The 20,610-nt window shown below is 51.4% G+C and overlaps 1 protein-coding gene across 1 annotated transcript in view; it reads left to right on the top strand.

Annotated features, from left to right (window-relative positions):
• Positions 1-584: 584 nt before the first annotated feature.
• The window catches only part of LOC126540397 (uncharacterized), a 30,116-nt gene continuing 10,090 nt past the window's right edge, over positions 585-20,610 (top strand). Inside the window, exons 1-3 of the mRNA XM_050187208.3 lie at positions 585-772; positions 2,124-2,290; positions 7,912-8,063. Of these exons, the coding sequence (XP_050043165.1) occupies positions 2,174-2,290; positions 7,912-8,063 (269 nt within the window). The 5' untranslated portion in view covers positions 585-772; positions 2,124-2,173. The remainder of the gene's footprint in view (positions 773-2,123; positions 2,291-7,911; positions 8,064-20,610) is intronic.

Genomic DNA, 20,610 nt, shown 5'->3' with positions numbered 1-20,610 from the left:
TTATGCACCTATGTACAAACGTACTAGGCTGATCGAGCTATGCGCAATGAATAACAATATTTCGTGCAATGGATAGTATACATCAACGTATCGCACCAGTTCGACGAGCTTAAGAGGTGGCATAGGTGAGAGGTACTCAAATGAGTTCTATGCGTCCTAGCAACCGAAGCGACCATTGTGTACACGCTGCGAATGCGCTCGTAAAACGACGCGTGGTGCCACGCCCAGGCAGGCGCCATTTCACGTCCGGCAATTAAGGTGACGCAAGCAAGCCGCGTGTTTTCCGCCTCTCTCTCTCTCTCTTTATGAAACGTTTCTTCCTTCTCTCCTTTTTCGTTTTCTAATGCACCTCGTCTGCAAATACTTTATTGTCAAACTGCTTTCCACTCTATGCCCTCTCGGTCGCTGATGGCACGTGCAACCCAATAAAACTACAGCAAGGACGAGAACCTTCGCAAAAACAGTGTGTATTTTTTTTCCTCTCCGAAACAGGAGGCAGGCATTTCCTCTCTCTCTCTCTCTGTCTCTCTCTCTCTGCGGGCTGCAAAGATGCTTTAAAAGTAATCGCTTTCTTCTCTAGCACGCCATCATCACCGGTGGCAAAACGCGCGCGCCTCATCGTGACTATTGCTGGGAGCGTCACAAGCATCTAGGCCTGAGCGGGTGTTTCTGCCGCCTTAAGTTTCCTCCATCAACAATACGCTCGTCACTCGCGGAAGTCTTACGTGCGACTGCAGAGGCAGCAGCAACGGCTCCGCTGAGGCTCCACGACGTGAGTTCCCGATATCTGCACCTATCATGGAATTCGGACGGTGCGCTAAGGGGGCTAACTGCGCACTGTATGCGTTCAATTCGGTAACGTCTCTTAGTGCTTCAACAGTGAAGCCACCATTTGCCTAATTCAGGGGCGTTCGCGAGCTAATCGTCGTGCCGAACGTCGCGTAACGCACTTGCGACTGAGCATTACAGTAGCCTGGTGGAGACAATCGAAACGGTTTTCGTTGATAGAGTGGCGAATTGTGAGGACCTGCTTTTTGTGGATCGTAAATGACCCGTTGGCGAGAATCGTTCATTGCACGCATGCGGTACGTGCATCAACATGAGTCTTCCGCGCAGGCAGGTCTTTTTGTAGCGTACGCATATCCGTTCACTACGTACGGTAATCCGGACTGCGCAGTCACTACTTTGCATCCGCAAAAGATCTTCCTTACGCAGCGATTTTTTAGACAGAGTGGTTATTTTACTTCTACTGTCCACCCGAAGCACATAGTAATGTCGTAAATCAAAGCTATGGGCTTCCTGCGGTTTTCTTGGCATTCCCTTTGGAGCTGCAGTTGTGCTTTCGTCATTTTACATTGCATGTTTGCCCTTACCGAAGCTTTCTTTTTTTTTGCTCTTCTCGCCGGTACAGATGCTCACTCGAACGCGTTTTCCCCATCTTGTTTTTATACAGCTGTGGCAAAATTTTATTTTCATGTCTCCCGAGTCGAGTACCAAGGAGAAAGAACACAAATTCACTCTGCACACTCGAGGTTTAGAAGCTCTTACTTTGCGCAGTTTTTCACTGCTGTGCGCAGTCTGGGCAGAGAAAGGCAGAATCACTTTGGTCGAATATTGCAGTCAGCAAGGGAGGGGTAAAAGTGGAAGACGGGGAGGTTAGCCAATGTGAGTACCGGCTGGCTATATATATCCTGTGCTGAGGAAAGGGATAAAGGGAATAAAAGATGAGAGTCAGCAAATACAACCATCGTAAGCTATTGCGAGTAGAAGCGAAGCGGAATTACAAATTTCCAAGGCGTAATATGTGTGCTAACATGGGCATAAAGTGACGAACTACAAGACAGGCGGAAAAAATGTTTTCACTTCGTATTTACACATGCCAAATGAACGTGCAGCTTAAATCCCAAATCCAGCAGTTCCCGAAAAAGAATACAATTCCCGCGAAAATTGCATTGCTGTAGTAAGAACCCTATCAGGGCGTGGTATTCCGCTAGTTGGAAAGCTAGCACGTCCTGTTCTCTCGCATCCCATCCCTCCCCCCCCAAAAATTTTTTTTGTGCTCACTTCACAGTGTGCCTGCTGAAGTGTAGAGATAGTGAACTCTGTTTCCCGATCCCGAACAGCGGCCGAGGATACCGCCATACCGAGAAGACTGAGCAGTTTGCGAGCAAGAATGACTGTCGCTGCATTCACTATGATGATAGCCGCTAGCGGGCTTCTGGCGACTGCTTCTGGTGAATACGACCAGTCCTGCTGCGATGTGCCGCTCGCTGTTTTCAACCTGAAACAGGTACTGCTTGATGTAATTCCTTCTTATCTCTCTCTCTCTCTCTCTCTCTCTCTCTCTGTGTGTGTGTGTGTGTGTGTGTGTTTACAATTATTCTGTGTATACGCTTCGCAGGGTACAATTTACAATGCTTTGATTTTTCTATACAGTCATTGGTAAGTATCGTCAAGAGCAGAGCCAGATCGATGGAGAGGTCGGTGGCCGCGCGTGCTCTACATTTCTCCTCGGGAATAACAGACTAACGCTACTTCCATTCCATTCCGCGCACTGGTAACATAAAAGCTTTTCCAGAAACCATAGACGATGATAGTCAACGTAATTGAAAAGCCGAGCGCTTGTAGAACGCTACTCGCTTTATTAAAAGGAATGACGCGTTCGCAGGCGTATATCTGTGGCGGGGAGGGAATTTCGGTAGCTCTGCTGTTTCATTGCGTATTTCCGTATACAACAATGCCGTGGCTATGCATATAAGCCGATTAATCATACGTGTGTTGTGTCCCAGCGGCGCGAGCGCCGGCGTGGAAGGTGAACATGGGCATCCTTCTCTCCCGCAGCCGCCACATGTGGTAGAGGACGTCGGGATAAATGAAGGAACGTCTTTCCTATAGTGCATTAGAATATATATTATTTCCCAAGTGTTCCACGACAGCACGTAGACCATCAGATATACCTAGAGTGCCTCGATTTCCTCCTCGCCCGCTGCTGCGTACAGGGTGGAGACAACCGCGGCGTACGCTACGGCGTTGGGCCCACGAATGGTGGATACACACGAACGCCAGCAACGCGTCCCTACGGCGTCCGCCATTCGCGTGCCCTACGCCGTAGTAAACGCCGCGGTTGTCTCCGTTCTGCATGGAGCGGCGGGCGAGCAGGACATCGAGGCGCTCTAGATGTACCAAAGACAGGGCGATACAGCACCTGCGTCTCAAAGAGCTATAATTGTTACAACGTGCCTCGCAACTCGGTTGCGCGAGAGCATGCGCCCTGTGCATTGTCGCCTTTTAACGCGATAGCGTTAAGGGCCCCGCGTCCAGCGTCGACCGTCTTTTCGAGACGAATCATTCCGAACCGCGCATACCCAACCGCGTAGGCCTTATGTGCAGCGCAAAGAAGTCACTGAACTAACTGAACCTCTAAAGTAAAATGCGTCAGAAAAATCGTAAAGTACGACTTACACACAACCTACAGACATGATAGCGTCGGATTCTAATTTCAATGTACGCGAAAACTGAATTCTGTTACGCAGAAACGCAAACACAAACCCCTTTTGCAGCGTTTCTACAATTCATAGAGTGGCGCGCCCGGTTCCCTGCAACGCATCCAGATGGCGCTCCTCTCCGTGAATCACGGCCCACGCTAGAGGTCGCGTCTCTACCAGAATGCCTGCCTTCGTGCATAGCGTTCGCCGCCCGCGTTTTCCAGTAAAAAAAAAATGGCTGTGGCTTAGCTAAGGTTAAGCCCAGGATGCGAAGCATACTAGCCTTTATTTTAGTTGTTGAACCACTGTTTAGCCTGGTGAACTGCTGTTGCTTGGCTATATTTGGTTCGGCTAGACGAAGAAACAACTCATGCGTTACTCTGCTTCGCCTTCAAGAGTGGAACGCGACAGCGTTCCCGTCGACCCGCCAAGGGGTGTAAGACAATGGGCTACGGCGCAGCGACTACGCGCCCCGCATTGGACGCGGTGAGCGTCGAGCAACGCAGCGTTCGGCACGGCAACGAAATGTGCGCCTGAGCAAGCGCCGCACGCCTGAGCCTTAGAAACAGCTCGTTTCTAAGGCAACACCGCATTCACTAGAGGCGCTTTTGTACCGCTTTGAAGCATCGTACTCGTGGCTCAGAAATAAAGAAAAAAAAAAGTACTCGTGGCTCAGTGGTAGCGTCTCCGTCTCACACTCCGGAGACCCTGGTTCGATTCCCACCCAGCCCATCTTGCAAGAGTTGAGCCAAAGCCACCTAGAAACAAGCGCAGCTGCTTATATACCGCCGCGACGCCGCGAGCGACGGCGCGAGTTGGAGCCCCGTTTCTCCTCTGTCGTGACGTCACGGTGTCACGTGGTATTGAAGGCGACACCGCCGCGCCTGAGGAGCTGGGTTGAGCTCCAGTAATATGCTTCGCATAAAATAACGCTTACATAAGCTGCAGTTGCCGGGAAGCGTGAAAAGCAGTCGGGGATCTTTGAATGCTATCGCGTTCCGCTCCTGAAGGCGAAGCTTAAGCGTCCTCAAAATTTTGCATTGACGTTGATTGAGTGAGTGAGTGAAATAACCTTATTAGGTCCAGAGAAGACGCAGGGAAGACCCCGCGCCAACCGGCTAGCCCCACGTAGGGGCCGCCAAGCCGAGTTTGACGGCCCAATCGCGGGCACTCTAGACGGCCAGGGTTTGGTTGTTGAGTCCGGGGCTGCCCAAGAGCGCAGCCCAGCTATCCACGCTGTTGGAGGAGCTAGTGACTTTACACTCCCACAACACATGATCCAATGTTGCCCTTAGTCCACAGGCAGGGCAGTCCGCACTGGGATACTTTTCAGGGTATATTGCACGAAGAACCGCAAGGTTAGGATACACACGGGCTTGTAAAAGTCGAAGGCTCACTGCCCGCGACCTGCATAAGGTGGGGTGCGTTAGGGGGAATACCAGTCTTCACAGATAGTTGTGTGTGGTGATCTCATTGAACGTGAGCAAGGGTTCCCCGCGGGGCATGGGGACTGCGGAGGCGGCGCGGTGAGAGTCCTCGCGCGGCCTCGTTAGGGTTAGAGGGAGGGCCCTCAGTCACCTCAAGTGAGCGGGAAACCAAGTGAGAGAATGCGGATAGATACTTTTGGCGCTTTGTAAAAGGCGCAGGGCTGAGGGGAGACCATCCCTGTTTGGCAGGCCTTGATGGCAGCCTTGGAATCGCTATATGTTGCCTCTCTGCGACCATCGAGCACAGCCAGCGCGATTGCAACCTGTTCGGCTACCACGGGCCTTGAAGTGCGTACTTATAGCGCAGCAAGTGAGCCTGGAATTGGAGTCAATGATGGAGGCGGCGAATGGCTCTTGTCGGACATATGCCGCGGCATCCACGAAGCTTGCCTCAATGTGATTGTTGCGGACATGCTCCAGTAGAGCTGTACCCCTGCTCCGATCGACGTCTGCCGTCGTTGTTCGCGGGGTGCATATTGCGGGGAATGGGCGCGATGTGCAGTTGAGACCTGATGTCGCTGGGAATCCGCACTGCGTCGGAGCACTGGTCGACAGGGTTGAGGCACATCTCGTCGAGTATTTTGGGGCCCGCCGGGGTGCCGGATAGCCTGAGCAGCTGTGAGCGCTCTTACAGCAGCTCAGTCGCATGTTTGTAAACAAAGGGGAGTGGCTGCGCAAGAAAAACAAAAGGCAAGTGAACGACGGCTGCACTTGCGCATTCTCCTTCGCTAATTGTCGCAGTGAACACTGGAACTCTCACATATATTTGAACACTCGTCTCAAATATGTGTCCGAAAAAAATTCCGGCTGGTATATAGTTTGCCGACATCCTCATTTTCTCTACGGTAAGAATGAAGGCAGCGTCAGCCCATCTTCGTGCCCTGCAGCTTATCCATGACATAAAGCTACACGCCTTTGTGGAAAGGGAGTGCTACCAATGAGAGTACAAGCAAAATGCTCTGTGTATAGGCACATAAAGTAGGGACGTCCAACAACATTCCGTTCTTCGTAATGCAACGCTTTAGTTGTTTTTTTTTTCGCACATAAGTATTTATACATGCGCGTACTTTTCTAACGCCCACGGTGGAGACAAGTGGAAGTGAGTGCCTGACGCTAAGATATCATTCGACATATGGGCCCCTAAAATAATGACATCACCGACTCGGGAAGTATTGGAGTCCTTCACGTTGACGTTGGCTCTCCAGGCTTGCTTCTGGCATTTGAACCGCTAGTTCTGGTTTTCGTTTCTCGACACCTTAATTCCAAGTGCGAACTTCATGCATACACAGTGGAACGTTTCTATGTTAGTATTACCGAATTCAGTTTACACAGACAATTCGGTCTTGGAAATTTCGGCGGGCGCCATTGTTATACCAACTCGATCGGTTGTCAACAAGTTTAAGATTTCACTCTTCACGGCATCTACAGCTTCCGAACTGGCCGCTCTTCACGCAGCTGTGGAGTACACTGAAAAAGAGACACCTAGCAAATGGGCAATATTTTGTGAATCGAAGGACGCCCTCCAAAGCGCGCCAAGTTTACGACGTTGAAATTATACGCCCAACTGGTGTCCCAAAGCAACGAAATTTGTCGTTGCGCTTCTGAACGAGGACATGCTGTAGTCTTTCCGTGGTTGCCGGGACATAGTGACATCGTTGGTAATCACTTCGCCGATGACACTGTAGGACGTGCACAGGCTGGAGCACCGACACTCCTTTTACCTTTATCCAGAGTAGAGGCAGCGAGAGAGCTTCGCAATCTATAGCGCGTACCTTGCGCTTACCATCACGTTGAGTTACTGGCATACTCCGCATATCTATATCTATCGATGATACAGCCTCGATCCATTACTGAAACTGCAATTACCTGTTAACCTTTTCACGACGTGACGCAACACTGCTGTGTCGGCTGTGGGTATGAGTAGCATTCATTAACTCTGCCAACTATCGTATTGGAATGGCGGACTCACCCATGTACTCTAAGTGCATGTCTGAAGAGACCATAGATCATCTTCAGTGCCCCTCGCTTCAATAAAGAACGCCATATATACTCCCCAGTGTGCCTTAAATATACTGGACAATAGGCCATTTACAGAAGCGAATATCTTGGTAGCCTCGCCTCACAGCCCATAAGCCCCGACAGCGGTTAGAGCTCTTCTACAGTAGCTGAAGGCGACAGACCTGAGTATCCGACTTTAGATATGCTGCACGTGGCTTATTTCATGTGAAAATGTGATCAAGACTAATGTATTCTCTCTCTCTTTTGTTCACTTCCCAATCCCTCCCCACGATGTACGGTAGCAAACTGGACAAAGTCTGGTTAACCTCCCTGCCTTTCCTTCCTCCCTTCCAGAAGCTCTCTCTCTCTCTCTCTCTCTTTGCACATACTGTGTTCCTTAGTGGGCCACTGTCCGTAAACTGCAGCCTAAATATTGAACGTGGTTATTAACATCTCAAAATCTCTACCTTTGTCCCTGAAACACAATCCGTAGTCTCCTGACAACTTCAAAGCTAAATTATTTGTCACCTTCCGATTCTCTGGAGTGCTGCGGACGCAGTCTAGCATTACTGTGCGGCTCCGAACCAGCGTCAGCCACACGTTGGTTCCGAGCGTGCAGACTGCGGACTCACACCGAATACGGAAACATACGAAGTAGCACTGAATAAAAAGCCATAATTCAAGAGTGAGGTTAAAAAAAAATTATGGGGCCTTACGTGCCAAAACCACTTCCTGATTATGAGGCACGCCGTAGTGGAGGGCTCCGGAAATTTCGACCACCTGGGATTCTTTAACGTGCACCTAAATCTAAGTACACGGGTGTTTTTCGCATTTAGCCCCCACAAGAGTGAGGTAAACCATGCCTTGTGAAGTCAACTTCGCTCAATTTGTACATCAGCTGTGACATGTTTAGCTGCGCGCTGTTCTTTCCAAAAATGCAGACCCTGGACTGCGGCTTCAATGCTGTCGCTTGGACCCTGTGGATCCCTCCTTCTGGGCCGGTATACTGTAACCGCGACAGCTTCGACAAGTCCGACAGAGATGACTTTGTCTGCTACTCAGAGAACTCGACGCGTCGCTGCGGCACGAAGCAGTGAGTGCCTCCCAGATGATTTTGGACCTTCTCGACCATCTTTGGTTAACCTCCCTGCCTTCTACTTATCTCTTTCCCTCCCCTTGACCATCTTGCTGCTGTCCCAAACGCTGTGCTCCAAGAAACGTACCCCAGTTCCGGACGTCGCGGTCCGCATTTATAAAGAACGGCCGTGGCTTAGCTTGGTTAAGCCTGGTGATTGCGAAGTAATAGTGTCCGTAGCGCCCCTGGTGAGAGGAGCGGGAGTTAGGCCGCCGTTGGTGGCTACCGCCTCGCCTCGCGACGGCGTGAGATGGGGCCCCGTTTTTACACAGCTGGTGTGACGTCACACCGACCGTAGCGCCCCTGGTGAGAGGAGCGGGAGTTAGGCCGCCGTTGGTGGCTACCGCCTCGCCTCGCGACGGCGTGAGATGGGGCCCCGTTTTTACACAGCTGGTGTGACGTCACTCTAGGTCACGTGGTGTGACGTCACGCAGCGAGATCACGCTAAAGGTCAATGGTGCCTACCACCGCCTCGCCACGGACCGGGCTGAAGTGCGACCTAAAGTAGTATTGCTTCGCAATAAAAACCATTTGTACGCTGCGTGTTTTCATTAGAACCAGCACACATGCCAACGCCGAACAAGCATACAGAGAACATAGTATCAGCTTGTGTGACCAGCCGGTCACAGGCAACTCTCACGACAGAAAGACGCAACAAAACAACTAAAATTTGGAGTCTGATGCATTGCCATACGCAAATGCTCGTTACTCTCTGACGTTCGCCGCGACTCAGGCCTCATGTCACACGCAACGGGCTGCTGTGCGCAATCACAACTTTGTCTGCGCCACGCGAGCCAATTTCAGGACGCGGAGCGATGGACCACGGGGAGTGGTTCCCGTATTTATTGCGAGGAAGTGCGAGGCTCGAATAAAAAAAAAAGAACTAGTGTAGAATCCTATAACACGCGTTATGAGTATGACATGATTGCATGTTATCGCCGAATCACACGAACGTAAAGGCGCACCACCAATATGTGGTTAGCCCGGTGCGAACTAATGTGCCTTGGTATGTGAATCTCTTGCATAGAGCTGCGGCTGCTTTAAGAAACATTTGGAGGGAAGGAGAAAGAAAGGGAAGGGTTGATGTGCGCAAACACTGAAGCCGATGTCGTTTACTCTAGACATATTCCATCCCGTTAAAACCGCTATCACTGCAAAAGGAAATAAAAGTGTGTCACTCTCGCGCTAATTGAATTACCGACTTGTTTAGCAGCGCTTTCACTGTGTAGTGCATTAAAGGCATGCTTTGACGTAAGATATTTCTGTATAAGTGTTTGTAGCTCCACAAATTGGCTATAATAATTTCAAGCGACAACACTGCAATGAAGGAATACTTAATTTTATAAAGGGTGGCTTTAGTGGGGAGAAAATCTGAACAAACGTCAAAAAGTCGAAATATGCAAACGATATTTGTGAATTGTAAAATATCTTAAATCATGTGGTTTCACGTGCCAAAACCACTTTCTGATTATTAGGGACGCCATAGTGGAGGACTTCGGAAATTTGGACCACCTGGGGTTCTTTAACGTGCACTTAAATCTAAGTACACGGGTGTTTTCGCATTTCGCCCCGTCGAAATGCGACCGCCGTGGCCGGGATTCAATCCCGTGACCTAGTACTTAGCAGCCGGACACCATAGCCACAACGCAACCACGGCGGGTAATGTAAAGCATCTTGCCCGCTCGCACGTGACTCTTGTCCTTGCGCAGTACGTTAACCTGGCATACCGACGTTCATGAAGAATCGGTAAAACTGAGGATTATTATAGTAACACTTAGCAGCACTTAACACCTTAAAGGTCCCTTAAACCACCTTCGATGTTTTTTTGAAGGGACACTACAGGCAACTATTAAGTCAAGCTAAAGTTATAGATCTCTAGAATCTCTAAGGCGCCAATATTATCGCGAACAAAGCCTTAATAGTGGAAAAATTGAGGTAAATGCAACTTGATTAGAGACGTTCAAGTACTTGCTCGATGACGAAAGCACTGCTCAGTTAAATTCTGTCAGTAGTACTGAAGCATTCATTGCAAAACAAAAAGAATCCTTGTATTGTATTATACGACATAAAATGCTACTTGTCCAGTTCCATTTAATTTTGGTAAAAAGAACTCATTGAAGTTACCCTCGACAAGGACGTGGGCGGTCGAAAGGTTTCATTTTTGCTCGACTCTGCGCCACCGACGCTTTTGTGTTTCACTAACTCCGTCATCACGTAGTGCTACGCTGGTTTTGCTGGCTCGCGAAACTCGTAAAAACTGCAAGCTGCAGAGAACTCAACTTCCATGTGATGTCGCGAGATATCCGAACGATCTACGCCACTTGATAAAAAAACAACTGCAGCGGCGAAATCCACCGCTCTGTCTTTGCTTGGTACCACCGTCTGTCGGGCGCCGTTCAACGGCAGCAGAGGGTGGAATGGCGTATGCAGCGTCACCACTGCCCCGGCTGGGTGGCGGGAGATGTGAATGTCGAAAAAGGCATTCGGACCTTTCAGATTCAATTTTCTCGTAAACTAAGCCTTTTCTTGACGCGAAACAAGCTGTTGTGAGGTTTCTGGAATGGCATTTAAACAGTCCACGTCGACTTAGTATTTGCCTTTAGTGTCCCTTTAAACCGCGTGCTCGTCTGGTTGACCTCCCTGCCTTTCCTGTCCTTGCTATCTCGAGTAAACACGCGCATCGAGTTCAGAATGCCGTTACGATCAACGATGTCAAATGCTGCAGCGCTACGCGTGGCGTGCGCGCCACAGAAAAACAAAAGAAAAACACTAAAAACACAATTACGTGTTCCTCTCCGGGCCTTTCCGGTATGCCCAGCGTTCGTCGTGACGTCACCAGGAGCAGACGCTGTGTATTGGTTTAACAAGAAGCTACGACTTCCGTTCAGTTTGCTGGCAGGTGCGCGCGCTCCCTGCTCATCCTTGTCGTGTTACCACTACATTGTGCGCACTTGCGAATCGGCAACTACGACGCGCAACGCAAGTGCCAAATCGCCCGCGTTCCAACGCAGTCGTGCTTGGCGGTCTGACTAGCTGCGCGAACAGAGTCAGTGTTTTGCGATGGCTAGAAGGCATCCGGGTGCGGTGCTTGGCTGCAAGAGCGCCGACTGGAAAAAACGAAACAACGCAACATCGGTTTCCTCATGATGACGCCCTCGCCATTCCTGGCTTGAGCGCATTAAAGTTCCGGCAAATTCAAAGCGCAACGGCGATTTACGTGTTTGCTGGCGCCACTACCGTGCCCCACGCGCATCTGCATTGATGATGTAATTAGCGCGGAACGGTCTAACAGCCAGTGGGCGAAAACAGCAGAACGTACCCACCCAAACAGTCGCCACGATCTGGGCAAGGTTGCGACGGCGGCTGTTCATCTCCAGGCTCCAGCGGAGGTGCTTCGGCACGGCGTGTCACCGTACGGATCCATTATATTGGCGAGCCTTTCTAGGCGCGCGCGCAACGCAGGGTCTTATGGGGGCGAGAACTTACGGAGTCGCCATCTGTCGGTAGCGCCTCCCTCGCGTAGTATGATGGAACACGCGGCGCGCTTCTCATGGACGACCGCACGCCAAGTTTCATCCTAGACGCCAGCGCTCGTTTCTCCCCTGGCGGAACGATTTCATCTCCAACGGGTGTAGGTTTCCGCCGCCGCTTCCCTTAGCGGTCGCGCCCGCGTTCAGTTCGCGCTGCGCGCGAAACGTCTCTTGTTTGCGACGGTGCCTCTTCGGATGACCGGAAATTATTATTGTTTTGTTAACTGTCACGACAGCAATGTAAACACGAAAGGGTTGATGCCACCAGTGAAATTCTGCCGATTCACAAGAAAATGGTACGAAAAAAGCAGACGACACGCATGGATTACTGCGGTGCGCCGAGCGAAGTAAACAACTGACAAACGAAGCGAGCTCGTTCATTGATCACTCCTGAGTGTACGACGGTTTTTATATGTAACCCACATGAATTTAATAATTACTCGGTACATAATCCTATCATTCATATAAAAACTTTAAGTTGTTCGACGAGTGCTTGTCCTGTCTTCTTTCTCGTGTTTCGTTTATGTGTGCGCTGCCCAAGAATGGAAACCACTTCTGTTGTATGCACTTGTAGTGGCCAAAGTTCACGCGTGCCGAGAAATTGAATATGTCCACGATGCATTGAACATGACCAGAGTTCATTCCCGCTTCACCACTGCACCGATCGATCGAGTTACTGGACGATACACGCCCGCGTCTTGGTCGCGCCGGCATTGCTGAACCAGAAATGATTACTAATACTTTCAACTTCGGTCTCTTGAGCACTGTTAAAAAATGGCCAAGCTGTCTACATTGCTGCTTCTATTCCATATTGTAGGGGACGCACTAGTTAAAGTTGTGTGCGCATGTCGTACTTGTGCTATGCAGCGATATATTTTGTTTATTTCCGCACAGTGTCGATGGAAGTCCGTTGTCGCCATCAGAGACAACACGGATTTGTAGTAAACATATTGTGAGAAACTGCAAAAATGACTTTAGCTCGTATGTGTCGTATGTATGTGCCGCATCGTATGTGCTGACGATTTTTCCGGCGGTACATACGATGTCGTTTCCAATCACCTGCTCAGCGTCACTTACATGGTTAAGCAGACGCTGCCCTTTCGCCGCATTGCAGCCATAAAAATAATCGTCAAGCGTACCGAACTTCTTAAAGGCAAATAGAAGCGTGTTCAGTCTGTTTCACACTTAGGGGAAAACTCGGAACGTATTGCATCGCGATGCGGCAAGCAATGGAGTCGTGCGGTGGCAGCAGCTCGAGCAGGCGCAGACGCTCGAGGGGCGGAGTCGTGATCTGCGTCGTCTGCTACGGCGGCGCGCGCTGGCGGCATTGTTGCGAAGCGTGTTACTGTCAGGGGCAGTGCACGTATATTTCTTCACTGTGTGTGCTACCGTAATAAGCAGCGACAAGACGCACCAAGATGTGCGCGCAACGTGTTCAGTCTTTGTTTGACTCGAAAGGAAAACAAAGCACTCAACAATGATAACTATGGGAGTCGAACACGATGAAACAAACGAATACGATTGAATGAATGTTTTAGGTTCAGACAATGAGCTGGAAATAATTTTTCTCGACAATCATTCGCTACACCAGACAGACTCTGCCCGCCGGCGGGGAAATGGACACGTCACGCTCGGAACTTCAGTTAGTATCTCGTCATGTCCCCAGCGGCAGCGATGACAGCGCTCATCCTGGAAGGCAGTGAAGTGCGGAATGACTTGATCAGGTATGAGTTCATTCGCAGCGCGTCTCAGTCGCTTACGATGGTGGATCGAAGCCTATCCTCGGGCGACTGATAGAGGGGGTGGTGCGCCAGCGATACTTTCAACGAGCCCCAGACGTTTTAAATGATGTTGGCGCCCGGGGATTGAGGCGGCCACTCCAAGGGAGTAACTGCGCGCTCTTCTAGCAGTTGTTGCACAACACGAGCAGTGTGAATCGGCGACCTATCGCGTTAGTATATATAGTTGCCTTCCAGAAACGGGCCGTCAAGAATGTATGGAATCAATAAGTCGTCTATGACTGCCCTGCAGCGATGAACTTACCTTCGAGGCGTATCAGTTGGCGTCGCACAACGCATATTAAAGAATACCGGCTCATTTCACGCCGTAACGATGAGATCGGCGCCCTGCAACTGACAGTAGAACGTGTCCCGACAATGCGGCCAGCGCGCGCCGCCGTAGCAGACGACGCCGTTCAACATCCCGCCCCTCGAGCACCTGCGCGAGCTGCTGCCGCCGCCTGACTTAAGCGCTCGCCGCATCGCGATGCAATGCGCTCCGAGTTTTCCCCTAAATGTGAAACAGACTGTACGCCGCCCTTCAAAGGAAATCTCCAACGCGCACACGCGTAGGCACACACCGCGCGCGGCGCGAAACGTGCCCAAACACGCGCAGTGCAGGAGGCAATCAAGGCGGCGCGAACGAGAGATGGGAGAGGGGTACCACCCGCTAATAGAATTTTGCTTCGCGTGCGGCGCTCTCAACGCCGGCGCAGCAGCGCCGCTCTCGGTGCCGTTCTTGTCCATAGGTTTCGCTTACGGCGCTCAATAAAAACACCACGCGCCAGCCCCCCTGAACATTTATCTAGCTACTCTCGAAACAAGGGAACTTTTTTACTGTCCATATAATAATCTTGGGCAAACTGAAAGCACAGAATCGTTTACAGACGGTATCTCTTTACCGAATACGTACAGTCAATGCCACTGCGCGCGGTCGGCGCGATGCATGGAGACTCCCGTACCGGCTTCTTGCGTGAAAGGTAGGCAAACGCTGAGAGTAAACAATGTGAAATATGTTCTTATAGTGGGCTGTCTGTATAACCAAATGGAGCATAACAGAATGAAGCCTCAACGCAGCGAACGCACGGGTTCGCAGCAACCGGCTGCGCGTCTGCATGCATGTCCGCGCACCATGTTTTGCTTTCGCTGTGAGCGCGTTTTCGCACCGTGCCGTGAGCTTTAGGCCGCAGCATACGAGCATTTGACAGTACACTAGCAACCATTGATGCGTGGACGCTATAAGAACTGTTGAAAAATAATTTCGTTATAGAGACTTCGACGCCTACAGCGACTGTGATGTGCCGTCGCGACGATTCAATCGTTTCTTTCTCTTCTAAATTCTTGGACATTTCAATATTATTTCTCAAGTTTCGTCCCACTGTATGTTTATCGGTCTTCTCAGTGTGCGATTTCCCTCTGCTTCTTTTTCGTAATCCGGTGCATTAATTCATAACACCAACATGACCATATGCCATGCCTTTTTTTAATGCGCGTCTTACCGCTCCCTTTCCGTTACAGTGAACTTGCCAGTATCTAGCATCAGCAAGTTCATAGGCCAAACCTTCATGACATTAGCCGGGCAGCGGGCGCGGGCGAGCATCTCAGTGCGCGTTTTCTGCTACTCACTAAACATTGCAGTCCCGGCGCCGTAGCAGAAATCTTCCTCACGTCTGTGCTTGCTGCGCACCCGAGTTGTAGCCGATGGCTGTCTGCCGGTTCTAAGTTTCGCAAGCCAAGCTTCACGCAGCTCCTTGTCCTGCAGCTACGTGTGAATAAGGCTGACACCGGACTCCGTTGCGTACGTCCGGCACTGCGGCACCGAGCAGTAGCCTACCATGCTGCACGCCTCCAAAGGCAGCCACTACCTATTATAGTACTTTCAAATGTTGTAAAGCAGACACCCAAAGCGGTAAAGCCTCACCACTTAATCAGAATCGCAGCGCAGGTTGCACTTTAAACTTTCGTTTTCAGCTCGCTTCGCCGCTTCCGAAGCAGCCGACGCGCCTGCTGTGTCCACGTGATCATTCGTTCCACGTCACACCGACGGTGGCGCCAGCTTTTCCAGTGGTCGAGCTCGAGCCGAACGAGACGTTCATTTGAGGAATCGTCGGTCGTTTGTACGCAGGCGCGAGTAAGAGAAGGCGCAAGAGAGAAAATCCGGGGTCTTTTGCTCCTTGAATGCGTGACTCTGCCTAAGTACTACGGAGGAGTCTTCTTAGCGCGTGTTGTAGGCTTTTGTCTCTAGGCGTGCCGGCATTGTGGAGTGGGATCGAGTCTGTTTACGCTCGAACGCTGGCTGCCGGCGCGGTAAAGTAGGTCAAGCAGCGGGCTCAATCAATCGTGGCAGGTCGTACCTTTCTCGCGCTTTACAACGATGCACCTTGTAAATAACATCACAGATGTTTCTGTGGGAGCAGTAGCGACTGCAGTAGAGCCTGGGCCACATATATTGAAAATCTAGAAGGCAGAGCAGAGCGTCTTAGCAACCGCGGTTGAACGCAAGTTGCTGTAAGGCCGCCGGTGACGATGACTGACCCAGCACCAGCGCCGCAAGCGCGAGAAAGTCTGCCCGATGTACCTTCAGAGGCAAAGTTCTGACTGGTGTTGCAGAATTCGCGGGGAGCGGTGATGCTGAACTTAGCGTCACAAGTTGGCGGCTGGACGCATTTATATTTATTCAATCGCGTTTTTTACTATTTGCAACAGCGTGTCATTATTTGGCATTATTGGCGGCGCCTCCGGGACGCCAAACGACGCCTCCAGGACGCCGCCGACGCCTGCGTGTGCCAGGCGTGTATAAGATCGGCTGCCCATCGCGGACAGGCAATTTCTTATGCGATCACCCACTGGCACGCTTCGGCCTCCGCGGCCTCAGCCCACGGGCCGCCATGCTTCCAACTTTGATGGCCCCGCTACTCCTTGGGTGCCCTGGTGATCCTGCGCCGCCTGCTTTAGTATAACCACAGGTGTTCTCCTGCGGCCTCCGTGTGCCGGTTACATGTGCCCTCCTGGAGCAGTGCTTGTAAAAGTCCAAGCTATCGTCGCGACGAAAAAAGCGACCCGCGATTTATACAACACCAGTCAGAACATTGCCCCTTCAGACACAGCGATCACCAAATGGGACATCCGTGCTTTGCCTCACCGCGCGGGCAGCCAGCGACGGAGCGTAAACAAACTCGACCGCACTCCGCAATGCCGGCATGTCTAGGGGGCAAAGGCATACAACACGCGCTAAGAAACTCCTCCGTAGTGCCTAGGCAGAGGCATATGTTCAAGAAGAAAAAGTCCCCACGTTTCCTCTTTCGCACCCGCTCTTACTCGCGCACGCGCGCAAACGTCCGGCGTCTCCGCAAGTGCCACGCCCCGCTGTACCTACTGGCAACTGTAAATACGCCAGCGGGTAGCCGAGAAGCGCGGAGTCGTGGTAACCGAAAGTTGCGTATGTCACGTGAAATTTGGAGACCAGCCAACGGAGGAGACCAGCCAGAGGAGGAGACCAGCCAACGAACGGAGTAGCGAAGAGCGAAACGAGTGAAAGTCGCGTGTGTAACTACGCTGTTACGACAACATTTCGAAAAATTCTCGCGGCTACGTGTCCATACCTGGCTCGTGCACAACTGCGACACCACAACTAAATTTTGACCTCTGGGTGGTTTAGGGGCCCTTTGAGAGTCGTAATAATCACTGCAAATACGGAGAGCATAGCTCTAGTGGAAGTACAGAACTGAAATATAGGAAACATAATGATAACCCATTGTTTGCGCTCGTGATAAAGTCAATACCTGACTGCAGAAATAGTTACACAGGTGCCATCAGAGATGATTATCGAAGTAAGCGAAGCTTCTCGTGGCCGAACTGCCTCGGTGGCTTCTGGTCGCCCTCGAGCTTCTTGTTTCTTGTATTTGCTTTTTTCTCTTGACTGAAGCAGCTTTGCGTGATCGAAGGGTCGCTTCATTTGGCGCTATCTATGTAGTGTTACACAGCGCACAAACCAAGACCGTGATTTTGTAGGGATGCCTTTTCCGATGCTATTCCCTATCGTGCTTTTCGCGCTTCGTCAATAACCGGAACGACGCTCCGCCCGTGCTATCAAAGTGATCATCTGGCCGTGAATGGTAAGTGTGGCACAGAATCTAGCGAAAGGCATCGCTAGAAAGTTGCGGCCTAGAACACCGTTGCAACAAACGCCACTGAGGATCGCCGTGTTGCGACCGAGCACAGGTGCAGGGTCGGCCGCAGCGGGGACGACTTCATTTTCTTTTTTATTTACAGTACCCTTAAACGCCCCACAGGGGCATTACGTATGGGTATTACAGGGGTATTACATATTACATCACTAACGTAACCAATCAATCGGTTCCGGGCCCTACAGAATACAGATGCCATCCTCGTATCCACCTTAATTACGCCTGTCACAAGCTCCTCTCCCCCAGATCCCTTGCTCTTCACCATACCCCATCTCCGCATTTTTTCCGCCTCTTCACAGTTGAACCACCGCAGCGTGAGACACCGTCCTTTTCCGCAAAGAAAGACTGAAGAAAAGATTGTGCAGACACCATATAGACGATGATCGTCAATGTAAGCTGTGTTGGAGTCTCGGTGCTGACGCCCGTTATTGCCAATGGGTCGCAAGCCCCAAGGGTAGCGTTGGCCTGGCGGCCTGGGGCACGGGAAGCATCCGAAGGTCCCGGCAAAGCAAGAGTAGACTGGTAACAGAACAACTTGTTTATTCTAACATAGCAAAAGAGCGGCCGGTCAGGTCGACCGAAGTGGAGAGACGGGAGAGCACGTGACTCAACAGTACAAATCGGAGCCTCCCTCCTGGCGTCCGGGGGCAGCTGCTCTTATACTCTCGGCGTCGCGGGCCAGAAGGAAGGTCACGGGATGAGCCCACGCGACGGCGGAGCATGAGCCCACGACGGCGCGCACGGTCGAGCCGAGAGACATGGTGAGCCGAGTGTAGTGACGCATCGCCAACCCGCCGACGGACAGACCTGCTGGCTCCTCACTTGGGAGCTCCGCTCCCCGGCTGCCGCGCTTTGACAAGCGTGGGCACACACACACACACGCACACACGAAGACACGTGGCACTGAAACACGCCTGGACACGCTTGGCGGGGAGGCGTTGCGGCGGCGTCGAACGGGCCAAAATGTCCGCCGCTTTGAACGAAGCCCCGGCGTCCGTTGCATCCGCGCCGGCATTACCGCGCGTTGTAGGCGAAACGTAACAGACCGCCCCGCCGGGGGAAGGAGATCCCGATGGTCAGGGGACTGCATCCGCTGTCCGGAGGGATGTCGCTCGATGATGCTCATAACCGAAGTCGGGCGTCCTTTGGCGTTTCTTGAGCGCAGCGCACAGAGAAGGCCTCGTTCTCACGTTCAGGTGCACACAGGACACTGCAAAGTGACTTCGGGAGAGTTGACATTTTTGTTCTCGTTTCCGGCAAGCGTTAGAACTACGCCGAAAGTCAACCGCTCAGTCAGCAAGCACGGCACAACCCTCACTAAGCCCTGCCAGGCTCTTTCCCCTTTTATACTGCTGCCTAGTTCCTTACAGTAGTTTAGCAGCACTCAGAACGCGTCCACAAATCGGAAAATTGCACTAGAAAGCACATTATCACTTTGAAACACTACACAAAAGCAATAGGTTAAAAATCCTGCCTCAGGAAGAAAAACATCAGTAACAAGCAATTTTGAGGCTGATTCCCACGTTAGGGGCTTCGACTTAAGCCATCGGCGTTACCGTTGAGACTCCCCTTTTTGTAACGCACCTCAAAGGAATATTGTTGCAAAGCGAGGCTCCAGCGCAGGAGGCGGCCATTTTTGGGAGAGATGGTCTGCAGCCATTGGAGAGGGCAGTGATCCGTCTCAATGATAAACCTCGAGCCAGCTAGGTAACATGACAATTTCTGAACGGCCCACACGATACACGCACACTCTTTCTCGGTGGCGCTGTACGCCTGCTCACGACTCGTCAGCTTACGACTAGCATACAGGACGGGGTGTTCTACTTCTCCATTTTCCCGTTGGCACAGTACAACGCCCATGCCTCGCTCACTAGCATCACACTGAACAACGAACCCTTTTGTGTAGTCGGGCGATCGTAGCACAGGCTGGCTTGTTAGGGCGCTCTTTAGGGCGCTAAAAGCTCTTTCCTTTGTCTCATCCCAGACGACTGTTTGCGGCTCTGTCTTTCTTAGAGCATCCGTTAGGGGAGCCGCGATATCAGAGTACCTGGGGATGTACCTCTGATAGTAGCCGGCGACACCTAAGAACGACCGAATATCGGTCTTCGTGCGCGGTTGCGGGAAGTCTCGCACAGCGGCCACCTTTATTTCAGAGGGGCGGCGACGACCCCGACCAATCACGTGTCCGAGGTAGACAACCTCGGCCTGTGCTAACTGGCACTTGGGAGCCTTGACTGTCAAGCCCGCATCGCGCAGGCGGGTTAGCACTGCCCGCAAGTGCGCCATATGCTCAGGCCAGGATGCGGAGAATATCGCTACATCGTCTAGATACGGTAAAGCGAATTCTTGCTGTCGCCGCAACACTTTATCCATGAGGCTTGAAAAGCAGTATGGCGCGTTTTTCAAACCAAAACTCAAAACTTTAGGACGGAATGTCCCCATTGGTGAAATGAACGCCGCATACCTACTAGCCTCTTCTGTAAGTGGAACCTGCCAATAACCCCTGACAAGATCTAGGGTGGAAATAAACTGAGCGCTACTCACTCTCTCAAGGCGCTCCTCGATGTTAGGGATCGGATAAATTTGATCCTTAGTGATGGAATTAAGCCTGCGGTAGTCGACGCAAGGACGAGGTTCCTTGCCCGGTACCTCAACTAAAATCAAAGGGGAGGTATAATCACTCTCACCCGCTTCAATAACACCGAGCTGTAGCATTTTCTTTACCTCAGCCTCCATAATATCGCTCTGGCGGGGTGACACCCGGTACGCCTTGGATCGTACTGGCTCTGGGGAGGTAAGTTCTATGTCATGAGTAAGGACAGAAGTCCTACCAGGCCTCTCAGAGAACAGACCTTGAAACTCTTGTAAGAGCTGGTGTAGTTCGGTTTTTTGCTCAGGCGACAGCGATGCTTTACTTATTAAGTCACTAATGACTTGATCGGTGTCTTTCCTGTTCGTCACTGAGCCTAGTCCCGGAAGCTCGACCGGAAGCTCTTCGGGAACGTTTACC

Source organism: Dermacentor andersoni, chromosome 2 (genome assembly GCF_023375885.2).
Source record: "Dermacentor andersoni chromosome 2, qqDerAnde1_hic_scaffold, whole genome shotgun sequence".
In the NCBI taxonomy this organism is placed as follows: Eukaryota; Metazoa; Arthropoda; class Arachnida; order Ixodida; family Ixodidae; genus Dermacentor; species Dermacentor andersoni.
This window is presented reverse-complemented; position numbering and strand designations above follow the sequence as displayed.